General features: G+C 41.9%; 1 protein-coding gene across 14 annotated transcripts in view; it reads left to right on the forward strand.

The window, feature by feature from the left end:
* The window catches only part of tanc2b (tetratricopeptide repeat, ankyrin repeat and coiled-coil containing 2b), an 88603-nt gene that overhangs the window by 64359 nt on the left and 10088 nt on the right, over positions 1-14156 (forward strand). For 12 of the 14 annotated variants that reach the window (XM_086064141.1, XM_086064142.1, XM_086064143.1 and 9 more), the window contains 12 exons: positions 3243-3374; positions 5774-5812; positions 7454-7732; positions 7820-7944; positions 9025-9256; positions 10341-10789; positions 10864-11031; positions 11111-11271; positions 12002-12110; positions 12271-12393; positions 13351-13587; positions 13702-13908. In XM_086064141.1, the coding sequence (XP_085920267.1) occupies positions 3243-3374; positions 5774-5812; positions 7454-7732; positions 7820-7944; positions 9025-9256; positions 10341-10789; positions 10864-11031; positions 11111-11271; positions 12002-12110; positions 12271-12393; positions 13351-13587; positions 13702-13908 (2261 nt within the window). The remainder of the gene's footprint in view (positions 1-3242; positions 3375-5773; positions 5813-7453; positions 7733-7819; positions 7945-9024; positions 9257-10340; positions 10790-10863; positions 11032-11110; positions 11272-12001; positions 12111-12270; positions 12394-13350; positions 13588-13701; positions 13909-14156) is intronic. The other 2 variants (XM_086064144.1, XM_086064137.1) reach the window with 1 other exon arrangement.

Below are 14156 nucleotides of genomic sequence, written 5' to 3' on the forward strand. Positions count from 1 at the left end.
ACTCGCAGCAGTGACATATTTCAGCACCCAACCTTTTTACTCCCTTTTTTTCCTGCTTGCTTTCTTCCTTGGTCATGCCCTTATTTAGTCATAAGGTTTTCATTCTGGATTAGGGTTTTAATCTTGGGTTGGGGTTTTTATGGTGACGCAGGTGTCCTTCGTAAAGCCGTGTAAAAGATGCATGATGGGAAAATCGTGAAGACCTGAAACAGCACAATTGCGAAATCCCTCCTTCTCGCTTTTCCCCACCGCAAAGAGCCATCACGAGGCCAGCTTCCGATTGGCCGCTCTGGCGCGGGCGGCGGTACATCAAAAGCCTCGGGCGTTAACGGCTTCTATCCCCCCGAGTGAGGAAGCCACGCTTTCATGTGCGAGGGGGGAGGAAGGCTTGAAGTGAGGCGGGAGGCTCCCCTGTTACCTCATGCAGGCACAATATTGAGCTACCATCAGGATGAGGAATGCCGATCAGTATCCTCCAATAAATGCCTCGCCTCCATTATTCATCACGTCAAGTCTTCGGGATAGTCGGGGCAAGCTTGCAGCCTCCATTATTAACATTCATGTGCAATTATATTAGCACCTCTTCAAACAATGTGACAATGCCTATCCTTCTTTCCTTCCTCGCTTCCTTCCTTACTTCCTAATATTCATCTGCCATCCTTTCTTCTCGGTTCCTTCCTTCCTTCCTAGCATTTGTCTCTTTTTTCTTCTCTATTCCCTCCCCTTCCCTCGTTTCTTCCTGCCTTCCTTGCTAACTTCTTAGTATTCCTTTCCCTTCCTCTCTCCTTTCACTCCTTCATTCCTCCCTTTATTCCTTCCCATAGTTGTCTATCTTCCTCTCTTGTCTCTTTCTTCCCTTCCTAACTTCCTTCCTTCCTTCCTTTTGTTTGTTCCTTCCAACTTAATGGTTTATTTTTTCCCTTCTTAACATCCTCCTTTCCTACGCATCTACCTACTTAGCCTCTACCTGCTTCCACCAGTTACAGTTCCCCCCTTTTCACCCAATATTTTTTATTTCCTTCGTAACATGATTCATTCCTTTCACCCCACTGGTTTAAACTTTCTTCTCCTCTTCCTAACATTGTCCCGTCCTTTCACCGGTTTTAAGTTTTACTCTTCCTACCCAACGCTTGCTTCTTCTTACCTTCCTAATCTCTTATTTTCCACCAGTTTGAACCCTTTTTCCACCTTTTTCCTCCTTCCTCTTTTTCCTGCCGCCAGTGTGGCTCATGCAGACTTATCCCGTTGGCACAGCAGCAGCGGACGTGATGCGAACAGACTGCTGCATTGCAGCTAGACAAGATGAGCACACAGATTGGAGTCCTCGCATTGAAAATTGAGAAAATGGAGCCTTTTCAGCTCAGTGGCCCTGAGTCATTCCTCCTTGGCTTAGCAGCAGATTAATGTCTCCTCTTGCTCTTCTCAGAGACTAAGTTATAGACCCCCCGCAACACACCCCAACCCCTTCAGGGCCAAGCCTTTCAATGTTCTCATTTGCCATTTTACTTCCACTTTGGGAAGCCCGTGCTGATCATGTTTTGGCCCTCAGAAGTACGCTTGATTTGTCAGCAGATGCCTGATGACCACAGGAAAGATCAGGCTGGGCAGAGGGGCTTTCACTAGGGGTCAGTGGGATGCACTTGCAAGGTGACCACACCACGCTAACATGCTATTCTGAGGGTATAATCATACTTTACTCACAATCGGAATATGAGACAATTAAGGTCCGGTTCACTTTGGCAGTGTTAGAAGTTAATATCGAATCTGCTTATGAAGTCATTTGAACTCAAAATGCCCTTTAATTATCAGTCTGCCGAGTTGTTGTGCGAGTACAATGATAGCGACTTGATAGTTGCGGCATGTAGATGTTAGGTTAGATTACTTCACTTGATCGTTTTTAAAAGAAATTGTCTCCATGCTTGTACAACACTAATCCATCCTTTCAGTAAAAAAAAACCTGCTTGGTGGTCTCCCTTTTCTCCATTTTATGGCTAGCGTCCCTTCATCCCCGCCGACACTCGTTGTCGGGAATCATCTTTGCCCTCGTTTGTCTGGGGGTTGGGCTTTGAAGGTCTATCACGTCGGCGTCGGCGGCGGTGGCGATCTAATCTCATTGCATATTGGCTGCGAAACAATCAGCAGCCAGCGCCGTGCTTCATGAATAAGACATTCATCTGTGCGGCTAATTAATCCTGAGAGATCTGCCGAGCGACAGACGCCGAGAGGAGGGAATTCTACAGGGCGGGCGATCGCATCCGCCGAGGCTTCCTCTGGAGTCCATCTTGTTGCAAGCGCTTTTCTCATACATGCTTACTGGCCACTTGAAATGATCGCAGCCTGCATGGAAAGCTAATTGAATATTTATTTGATATCCTTGAGACAAGACCACTTCCCCTAATCTAAAACCCTGCATGACATGACTCATGAAAAAGCCTAAGGGCCCAAGCTCCAAACTGAACAGGAAGTCAGCCATTTTGGTTTGAAGCAGCCAATTCGAGGGAATTTGCCCAAATGAGCCACAATTGGGCGCAGAGTCTTCGACAGATGGGCGACTCTAATTTGCCAAGCCTCTTGCCTACGAGGTGTAATGTGGGTGGAGAATGGTGTCAAAAGTTTGATGATCATTTGGAACATTTGCCATGATAAAGGTAGTGTGAGGGCCCAGTCATCACCACTTGCTTTCATTTCAATGAACCCTCGACATCTCTTTTACCGATCAATGCCGAACTTGTTTGATTGACACGCGAAAAGTGAAACAGGAAGTCATCCATGTTGTTTTGAAGCAACCACATTGGGTGAATTCTTGCGCCTGTACTTCTTTTCCGCAGGCAGCTTCAATGTTTATTATTGCGGCAACTGGTACTGAGAGCTGTTTATAATATTATGAGCATATCATATAGCTAATAAAAATATTAGAACCGGGTCTCAGCATGCTGCAGCAGCATGTTACAGTAGAGTGGCACTCTGTAAAGCACAGACCTCTTCCAAGCCAAGGGCGAATTTTGTCTTCCAGATTCATGAATTATTAACTTACAAATTAAGTAACTTATATTTTATTGTTATTACCTCTGAAAGTGATACTTCGTACATTTACCGGTACTGCTATAAAACTGAATGTTATTACTTTTTGGGAAGGCAAGCCAAAAAAGAATGTTGCACTTAATATTATCATGATTGTACACTTTTTATACTTGGTAGTCATAATATATATATATATATATATATATATTTTTTTTTTACAGCCACCAGTTCGGCCCACCTGGAGGACCTGGCCTACCTTGACGAGCAGAGACACACCCCCTTGCGCACCTCGCTGCGCATGCCCAGACAGAGCACCACCTGCGGGCCTGCACGCTCAGGGCAGGACCTGAGAGGTGGGTGTGCATACACGCACGCATATGCTAATTGTGGCTGAAAATCTGACCAATCACAGTCAGGTCAGACATGCATCAAGGCGGGAGTTAATGAACTGTCAGGCAGCCATTCTGAAAGTTGAGGTTGAGTCATCCATGGCTTTAATAATGGAGCTATTCCGTTATAGTCCCAACATCCTTCCTCTTCCTTCTTTGCATCTTTTCTGTTCCCTCCTTGCATCCTTCATCTTCTTCTTTCCTCCTCTTCCTCTATGCATCCATCTTCTTCCTAACATCCATCATTTATCTTTCTTCCCTTCCTCCTCTTCCTTGCATTCACCTCATCCTTCTTTCAAATTCCCTTTTCCATCCTCCTTTGACTTCCTTGCATCCTTCCCTGCTTCTTTTCCCTCCCTGCCTCCTCCTTTTCGTTCCCTGCATCCTTCTCTTCCTTCCTTACATCCTTTCCCTTCTTTTTGTTCTCATCTTCCTTCCTTGCATCTTCCTCGTCCTTCATTGCATCCTCCTCTTCCTCCCGCTCGAGACCGCTCAGCCACCGTGAGTCATCGTCACCTGGTGAATAATTCAAACGTCTGGCAGCCGTCTGGCCACCGAGCTTTCCGTGGTTGCGGGCGATGGAGAATGCGGGGGATGTGGGCAAGTGGAGCTCAATGTCACCCTAGGGTGCCAAAAGGTGCGTTTGGGAAGTGTTTGGATGATGAAGCATCCATCTTCCCGTAAACAACTCCCCACGCCCTCATTGACGACATGGCCGCCGTCTTTTCCGCGAGTAGCTGATGCCATGGAACAGTAAATTTTGCAAAACTCGAGTACAGTCTTGAACACCTCGTTAGAAGCCGTATCCCAGATTTGTAACCCTAATTTGAAAGTCTTACCCTGGCTACAAACCGTTAAACTGATTTAAAGACCTCATTTGAAACCATAATCCAAGGATGTAAACATTTAAATCCTAACATGGCTGTAAAACAAATCTGACACCCTCAACCTGGCGTGAAACCCAAATTTAAAACCCTAACCTTGCTTGGAACTATTTTAAAACTCAGTTAACTAAACAAAACTTAATATTTGAAACCCTGATATTACGTCTTAGTGCTGGTTTGAAACACTAATACAGGCTGTTACTAACCCTAATTTGAAAACAAATTCAAAACTTCAACACAACCTTAATTTGGAAACCAAACACGTTTGAAACCCTATTTTGAAACTCACACTCTCGTGTGAAACCCCAACATGGGGTTTAACTCAAATTGAAACCCTAACCCAGGTTTGACACCCTAATTTGAAACCATAAGACTGTCTTGAAAACCATCATTTTGAAACGTACTTACTTTGATACCCTATTACACAATGTAACCCAAATTTAAAACCCTAACGCAGATTTGAAAACCTAATTTTAAAGCTTAACCCTGTCTTGATATCCTAATTTGGAACCCTAACACAAGCTATAATTCTAATTTGAAAACATAACCCAAATTTGAAACCCTAACACAGGGTGTAACCTTAATTTGGAAACCCACCACAAGCTTGAACCCCTAAATTGAAACCCTAACCTGAGTTTGAAGCCCTAACTCTTGCCCTAACTCTTGCCTGCCTTGGATTATCCACATTTAACAGTCGCCCGGAATGTAGTTTTTGTTGCATCACATTCTATCTTTCACCCAAACGGTGGGCCATTACATCAGCACCAGTGTGGGACTTTCTTCCATTTCATTAGGATTCCTGGAAACTTTACTAGCAGCACTTTAGAGACAAAAGCAAGAGCGAGCGACTGCATGCAGCCAAGGAAAACGATCAAGAGGAAATATGGGCTCATTATCGCACCTAGCTGGGGCTCTTTAGCAACGAGCCATTTGCCGAGGACACACTAATGTACTTTAGACAACCCTGCCAAACACTGCGCATAAATGCTGCATCATGTACAGAGACGCACCTCTTCCTTCGCCAGTTCCTTACAAAATCTCGACACCACAAAGTGAGGTCCGTAAAGGCGTGCGTAGAGGAGTGTGGTGTGGAAGAACAAGCCTGGCAAACACTCTTAACCCTTCAAGGCTGGTTATCATGTCATGTGTTAAAAAAAAAAAATGACAAAAAGGTCAGACAGAGGTCCATTTGCCAGCTTTGGAGAGATGGAACAGGAATGTGAAGTTTCACACCCGACAACCACTTCATGAGAAACTGTCAAAACACAACCGGTGGGAAATGTTCACTTTTTTCCCCAAATGACTGTTTGAAAGAAAGAGGCCCAGTCACGGAATGTGTTTCAAGCTTTGTTGACGACTGCACGGCACTAAATGATTTGCTGCCCTTTCTTGTTTACACACAGAACATGACGCGGCCTGTTTCACCTTCACTTGAACCGCCTTTAACATGCTTTTTGTCCTGCGTTTGCTTTGCCTCAGGTTCCGCTAACAACTCCCATGCCTGGCAGTCACAGTCACGTAAGTAACGGGTTTTTTTTCTGCGTCCCATAATGTCCACTGTTATGTCCCATTATATTCCATTTCATTCCATAGTGTCCCATAACATCCACTATTGTGTCTCATAATGTCCAAGTGTGAGCCATTTTTACACTGGAGTGCCCTTTGATATCTCCTATTATGTCCCACTTTTTTCCATAGTGTCCCATGATGTCCCTTATTGTGTCTCATTTTGTCTCTTTATGTCCCATCTCATTCCATTATTTCTCACTTTGTCCCACAATGTCCTCTTATACTGACCCATCAAGATTGATGTCTTGCAACCCCTGCAGAAAAAGGAATCTAGCAGCTCCCCCTAGTGTCAGCAAAAGGCAGTGATTTGATTGCACTGATCTGCATGAAACCAAATACTTGTGACAAGTCAGTCTGCATCAAAGACCAAAACTTGTGATCACGTTAATGTTCTTGTGGTTCCGCATTTTTGTCTAATAACCACACATGTGTGATGAAAGGGGCTGACAAAATATCACAATGGATCCTGTAACTGTAACTGAAACTTCAAACCCGAGTCAGACCCTAGTCTAGACTTGGGAAACGTGAGTTGAAACTCAAACCACCGTTTGAACTCCTAACTATTTTTTCTGAAACCCTAACACTTGCTTGAAACCCCAATTTGAAAACCTCACCTGACCTTGAGACTCTAACCCCAGTTTGATAACTTAACTTTGGCTTGATGCCCTAATTTGAAACCCCAGGTTTGTAATCCTAAATTGAAGCCTAACTAAATGGCAAAAATGCCATTTTAAATATGGACAAATAAGTGCATGGAATTTTTTTTCTCAATGCATGCAGAAAAGATCTATCTGACAACACAAAGGGTTTGAAGCGACAAAGTAACTATATACTGCGATTCCCCCCCACCACCCAGTGCACTCTAAAAAGAGAATTGTTGAACCAATTTAAGATTAAACTGAATTGTTGACCAATTGAATTCAATATAATAAGTTTAATTGATTATGAGTTCATTAAAACTTAATATATTCACTTTGCATTAACTTATTTCAATAGTGTGTTACCGCTTGAAGCAATTTTATTAAGTTGTTCAACAATTCGCTGTTTAATCTTAAATTGGTTCAACAATTCTTCTTTTAGAGTGCGCCAAGGGCTTCCTTGCCTAAAAATGACGGCACAAAACTGCTGAACAACCAGCATTAAGTGCAAGAACGGCTACTCGCGCTGTAGTATAGGGGCAGTATAAGACCCGGTGTAAGTGCAACTAAGCCATGTCTGCCATCTATTGGTGAATGGTGATATTACAACTTAAAACTATACAGTGAAACCCTGCAATTCACGAGGGATAGGGACCGGCTGGGCTGACTGAAAATGGGTGTATAATTAACAGCCATTGAAAAAAAGTGGACTTTTTTTTTCTGTACCAAAAAATAAAAACAAAGAACCTGAATAGTGCTGAGATGTGATTATTCTGGGTCAACTTTAGTAGAGGATGTTTATAATCCCAACAAATGAAAAAATCTTCTTAATTTATAGAATTAAAGGGCCAAAGTGTGGTCGCGGCCCACCCGTTGCCCCTGCCTTAAACTTTTGGGTCGTTGTTTGCTACTTAATTAATTGAATCTTTTCCATTGTGTTTTTATGACCCAGCAGTACGTTTTGCGCCGTATCGGCCCCAGGACATCACCCTGAAGCCGCTGCTCTTCGAGGTGCCGTCCATCACGGTAGACTCTGTGTTCACGGGCCGTGAGTGGCTCTTCCAGGAGATCGACGGCCACCTCAACCGGCCCGGCAGTAGCCGCGGCGTGGTCGTCGTCGGCAACATCGGTTTCGGCAAGACGGCCATCATCTCCCGCCTGGTGGCGCTCAGCTGCCACGGAACACGCATGCGACAGATCGCCTCTGACAGCCCGCAGGCCTCACCCAAACGTAAAAATACTTCAGATGCAATATGAAACAGATTTTTTTTTTTTAATGCATTGTTTTGATTGGGAATGTCTTTGTGTATGTATCCAGATGGCGAGGGGCTCCCTCTCAGCCAACCCCAGCCCACGCACGGCACGCTGGGAGGAGGCAGCTGTCCCGGCACCCCTGAAATGCGGCGGCGCCAAGAAGAGTCCATGAGGAGACTCGCCTCTCAGGTACATGGTCATACCGCCTACATACATTAATCAGAATTTTACTTGTATGCGCCAACAAATAAACTGGTTGGTTAAATATGGTCATTTTTTCAAATTAAATATATATAGTATACATTTTTCATCAAAATCATTTAAGTCGTGTCATGTGTCCCAAGTGTACTGTACAACGTGTGAGGAAACCCGATCCCCCGCCGTGGCGCATGTATTATGCATTTGTGTTTAAAAAAGAAAAAAACAACTTAGCCAGGGAGTCTTATGAAATATTAATACAAGTGGAATGTCACTTCCCAGCCCTGCTATTAGATCTTGTTAAGTTTGCATATTAATAATTGAGCTCACTCGCTTTTTCACCCCCAATTTTTTTTTTTTACTTCCTTCTTGTTTGGATTCCACTATGGACGGAGCATTTTTTTTTTCTTCATTGTTTTCCATATTCTTTGATTAACTCATTCACTGCCATTGACGGGTATAGACGTCAAAAATTCATTTAAACTATTTCTATTAGTTTTCACATTTTTCCCCACTTTTGTTGAGTATGAAAACCTAGATTTTTTTTTATTGTCGACGATAACATTTTTTAATTGTAATTAATCACATGACTTCACTAGTTAACTCATGATTAATCACAAATTTTATATCTGTTCTAAATGTACAATAATGTTTTTTTCTAGATTTTCATACTCTTGTTAACAAAAGTGGGAAAAAAAGTTAAAATGTTTGTCTTTAGCCGTCAATGGCAGTGAATGAGTTAGAAAAAAACAACGGGTAAAAATAAATGTAATTAAATTTTTTAATGTTCTCTTCAGCAATATTTTGTAATATAAATTAAATGCATAGATGTTAATTGGTAATTAAAAATAAATGTATCTGAATTTTAACATTAACCCTTTTTTAATCAATTAGCCAATGTTGCTAGTGAAACGTGACAGAAACTTAACGCTCTGCTCCTTCCGGCTTGAGCCCGACGTGATCTCTCTACAGATCTCTCAAAGCGATCAATTATTAAATCTAAAAAACAAAATGGAACAACAGTGTCAACTTCCTGTTTTGCTCCGTTTCACTGTCTGTCGCCCCCTCCAGGTGGTGGCGTACCATTACTGCCAGGCGGACAACGCCTACACCTGCCTGGTACCTGAGTTTGTGCACAATGTGGCTGCGCTGCTGTGCCGCTCGCCTCACCTGGCGGCTTACAGGGAGCAGATGCTGCGCGAGCCACACCTACAGAGCGTGCTGAGCCTGCGTTCCTGCGTCCAGGACCCGCTGGCATCCTTTAGGAGGGGCGTGCTCGAGCCCTTGGACACGCTCTACAAAGGTAATGCGAGTCCTATTTGGATTTTGGAGAGATTGCTTTCAAGTGCCTTGAAGTGGTGCTATTTCACTTTTTTTAAATTAAAAATTAATACATTTTTGAAAAAATAAATTATTTTTAATAAATAAATGTATTTAAAATAAATAGTTTTTCAATTGGCTATAATTTTCTTTTAAAGGGTGTGCGGCAAGAAAAAAAAAAGCATTGTTTCCTTGATAAAGTAAAATGTTTAGCGTATAAACAAACATTTTACAAAAACAATACAACCAAATAAAAATGGTTAAATATGACCATGTCGTAAAAAAAAAAATGTAAATATGAATGATTTCCACACAAAAATTATGATACTGAGGTACCTACAGGTTTTGTTTTGTTACTTTTTTATGGATATTTGTGGGGGAGAGGGGATAAGCTCCCACATAAAATTATTCAATTTAAACACGTCTTTGACAAAACAAACATTGTAATAGAAAAATAAGTCATTTATATATTTTTTAATGTATATAGAAGTTTGGATTTGGCTTTTTTATGGATGTGTTCAAAAGAAAGGGGGTGCACTATCAAATAAAATGTCCTCCATAAATCTAATTTTTACCTCAGAACTCAACAATTAGTTATTTGTTTTTGATTTTTCTTATGGATGTGTGAAAAAGAGAGGAAGTGCGCCAACAAATGAAATGCCTAATATAAAAAAAATTATTTGATGAAATAAAAATTTTAACACAATAAATTAGGAATTATTATTTTTCTTTAAATGTACTTTGTTTGTTTGTTTGTTTGTTTTTTCACGTTCATCCAGAAGAAAAATCCAAACAAAATCTCTGACTACAGTTTTATTGTATTAATTGGTTCAATTTCTGCATTAAAAGGACATTTTCTATTTAGTCATTTGTTGTATTCCCCAGCACAAACCTGCCAGCCCCTTCCATTTTACATGTGTCTTAATGAAAGTGATTATTTATGGTCCTAGTTAAAAAAATATATAATAATAATAAGGCCAGTTTATAGCCCATATAAAGGCATTATGTTAATCATCATCATAAAACATGTAACAAAATATATATTTATATATTTTCTAACTCTCCAGAGAGGAAGATCAACTCTGATGAGGACCTGATCGTCCTCATCGACGGCCTTAACGAGGCCGAGTTCCACAAGCCCGACTACGGCGACACCATCGTCTCCTTCCTCTGCAAGACCATCCACAAGTTCCCCCCCTGGCTCAAGCTGGTGGTGACGGTGCGGACCACCTTGCAGGAGATCACCAACCCGCTGCCGTTCCACCGCATCGCGCTGGACGGCCTGGAGGAGAACGACGCCATCGACCAGGACCTGCAGGGTTACATCCTGCACCGCATCCACAGCAGCCCGGAGATCCAGAACAACATCTCGCTCAACGGCAAGATGGACAACACCACCTTTGGCAAACTCAGCGGACACCTCAAGGCCCTCAGCCAGGGATCCTACCTGTACCTCAAGCTCACCTTTGACCTTATTGAGAAGGGCTACCTGGTCCTCAAGAGCTCCAGCTACAAGGTGAGACCTCATAAAAAACATAGTTTTATTGCTTAGGCAAAAAAAACTGTTCTAATCGTTCGTTCCTTCCTCAGGTGGTTCCAGTCAACCTGGCCGAGGTGTACCTGCTGCAGTGCAACATGCGCTTCCCCACGCAGTCGTCGTTCGAGCGGGCGTTGCCTCTGCTCAACGTGGCCGTGGCCTCGCTGCACCCGCTCACGGACGAGCAGGTCTACCAGGCAACCAACTCCGGCTCGCTGCAGGTACGACTTGATCCAGACTCTGCACGCTAGATGCTAAGCATCAAAGCTTACGTGCGAACCATGGTTGGTGCTGATCCAGGGTACGCTGGACTGGGAGGACTTCCAGCAGCGTGTGGACAACCTGTCCGTCTTCCTGGTGAAGAGGCGGGACGGCACCCGCATGTTTGTCCACCCGTCCTTCCGGGAGTGGTTGATATGGCGGGAGGAAGGCGAGAAGACCAAGTTCCTGTGTGATCCCAGGTAAGATGAGAGGGTTTTTGTCGTTGTTTTAGGGGGCTTTATTTTAGTTTTTTTGTGGAGAGTTTGTGCCAACAAATTAATGTACTTAAAAAAGTGGCTTGTTTTTGGCTTGTTTTTCCTTTCTTTTTTTTATACATTTTTTTTAATTTTATTTTAATGTCATTATTTTTATAATTATACTTATAATTATTTTTTGTTTTAATTAATTTTCTATGTTGTTGTTTTTCTTTAAGTAATTTCAATAAAAACCTTTTTAAAGTTTAATTTAATATTTAATTAAAGTTTTTTTTTTTTAATCTGTACATAAGTACAACAAATAAAATGGTTGCACTTCCTCAATAAAATTCATAAAATTTCAGCTATAATAAATCTTCAAATCATATTTCAGGAAAATGGCAGGTTTCTGATTGTGCCTGTAGTAGCCTGACGGAAAATAATGCTCCACTTTTGCTTGACCCCGAGTTGTTCATTGTTACTAAACATTTATCGTGACCTTTCACCTTCCAGTTAAAGCCCAAAACAGTGTATGAATAATCCATGCGGAAATGTACCTCCGATGCCACATTAGTCAGTCAGTTATAAATAGACGTATCTCATTAGTCACCGTAAAGGTTAGGATTTTTTTTTCCCCATGAGGAAGTCTTTCATGTTGTAAATAACACCACCCGCGTATAATAAGCGTTTTCATGACTCAAGCGGCTCAAAGTTTGTTCCGTCTGCGCGTTCGCAGGAGCGGCCACACCCTGCTGGCCTTCTGGTTCTCGCGACAGGAGAACAAGCTCAACCGGCAGCAGACCATCGAGCTGGGCCACCACATCCTCAAAGCACATATCTTCAAGGTACTGGCTGCTCTCCATGTTCACAAACACTCGTACAATTGCAAGAAAAACAACTTTATTTGTAGAGCACCTTAAAATGAACAACCGCAGCTGTAACATTCATTTGCGTTTTCTGTATATTTTGTATATCAATACAAATGGATTACACTATCTGTTCAAGGGTCTCAGCAAGAAAGTGGGCGTGTCCTCGTCCATTTTGCAAGGCCTATGGGTGTCCTACAGCACGGAGGGTTTGTCGGCAGCACTCTCGTCACTGAGGAACCTCTACACGCCTAACATCAAGGTGAGCGAGCACCTTTGCTTGAGTTGAGCTACAAAACAGGTCTGCGTCTTCCAATCTTGTGTGGGACCCAGCAGCGGGTCCGTCAGAGTAATACTGCAAATAAAAGTGTACATTTTTATTTTTCAACTGGCCTGTTTTCAGCTTTTGCGCTCAGAGGCCACATTTGATTAATAAATATGCATGTAAACTGCATTCATTTACATAATAAAATAACAGCTGAGTCTCATTTTTTAACAAAGTTAATTATTATTATCTAACAATTAATTGATAGAATAATTTACAAATATTAATTACAATAAAAAAAAACAGATATATTACTTTTTTCTCTTTTTTGTGTGTGTTTGTTTTGCATATAATGTTAGTCAATAATGAATCACACTAATTAAAGTTGAAATGTTTTAAATAGGTCACAAACCTGTGATCTATTAAATAAATTTGATTTAGCTATTTGTTATAAATGAAATAATTAAAGATCAAATAAATACAAGGTTGATTTTTTATATTTATATATTTAATTTTGAATTTCATGTTATTTGTTGAATATGTCATGGACCAATAAGTCATTAAATTATTTATGTTAATAATTTTTTTATTTGTAATTTTTTAGATATGTTGAGGGACAATAATGATTTAACTGAATTAAAGTTCAGTTTTATAGAATAATTCACAGATGAATGGTTAATTAAAAAATATTTAAAACAAAAAAAAAATAGTTTGTCATTGGCCACTAATAATTTATTCATTCAATTTAACGTATTCAATTTAACGTATTCTTAAGACAACTATGAATTAAAGTTGTTGTTTTTTTTTCATTTAAATTTTTCAGCCCATGGCCAATAATTACAAAACAATAATAATAATAATTAAAGAACTATTTACACGTCAGTGTTTCGGAAACTGTATTTTTGCAGGTTTGGAAGCAAATTTTCCGTATTTGACATTCATGCGTGTTTGCAGGTGAGTCGGTTGCTGATGATGGGCGGAGCTAACGTCAACTACCGCACCGAGGTGCTAAACAACGCCCCCGTGCTGTGCGTGCACGCCCACCTGGGCTACATGGACATGGTGGCGCTGCTGCTGGAATTCGGCGCCTATGCCGACGCCCCCTCCGAGAGCGGCCTGACGCCGCTCAGCTACGCCGCCGCCGGGGGTCACATGACCATCGTGACGGCGCTGTGTCGCAAGAGAGCCAAGGTGCGTATATGTTACACGATTTGACTCAAGTCAGACTGAAGTCGGCGATTTTCAGACTTGGACTTCATGAGACGTAACTTGATTATCGGTTACCAGTGTCTGATGTGCCTCCAGGTGGACCACCTGGACAGGAACGGGCAGTGCGCACTGGTGCACGCCGCCCTCCGGGGCCACATGGAGGTGGTGAAGTTCCTCATCCAGTGCGACTGGAGCGGCGGGTCGGCGCAGCACTCGCCGCAAACGCAGCAACAGGCCACCTTCACCAAAAGCCACGCCGTCCAGCAGGCCCTGGTCGCCGCCGCCAGTATGGGCTACACGGAGGTACGCCGCCGACGGTCCCGGGGCACTTTTTATGGACTCGCCAAGGAATTTCATGAAATACAATGGAATTTTCATTAAATTGTTAAGTACAGAATAGGTTAAGGGACAATATTGAAACAAATTAAGCAAATGAAATTGTTATTTTTACAATATGATGCAAGACAATTGTTGATGTTTGTTTAGAACATGTCACGGAGCAACAATTATAAATGTATCCAAGTAAATTAATATAATGTCATGATATATAT

Source organism: Leptonotus elevatus, chromosome 20 (assembly GCF_054856555.1).
Source record: "Leptonotus elevatus isolate MCC_2025b chromosome 20, RoL_Lele_1.0, whole genome shotgun sequence".
NCBI classification, from domain to species: Eukaryota; Metazoa; Chordata; class Actinopteri; order Syngnathiformes; family Syngnathidae; genus Leptonotus; species Leptonotus elevatus.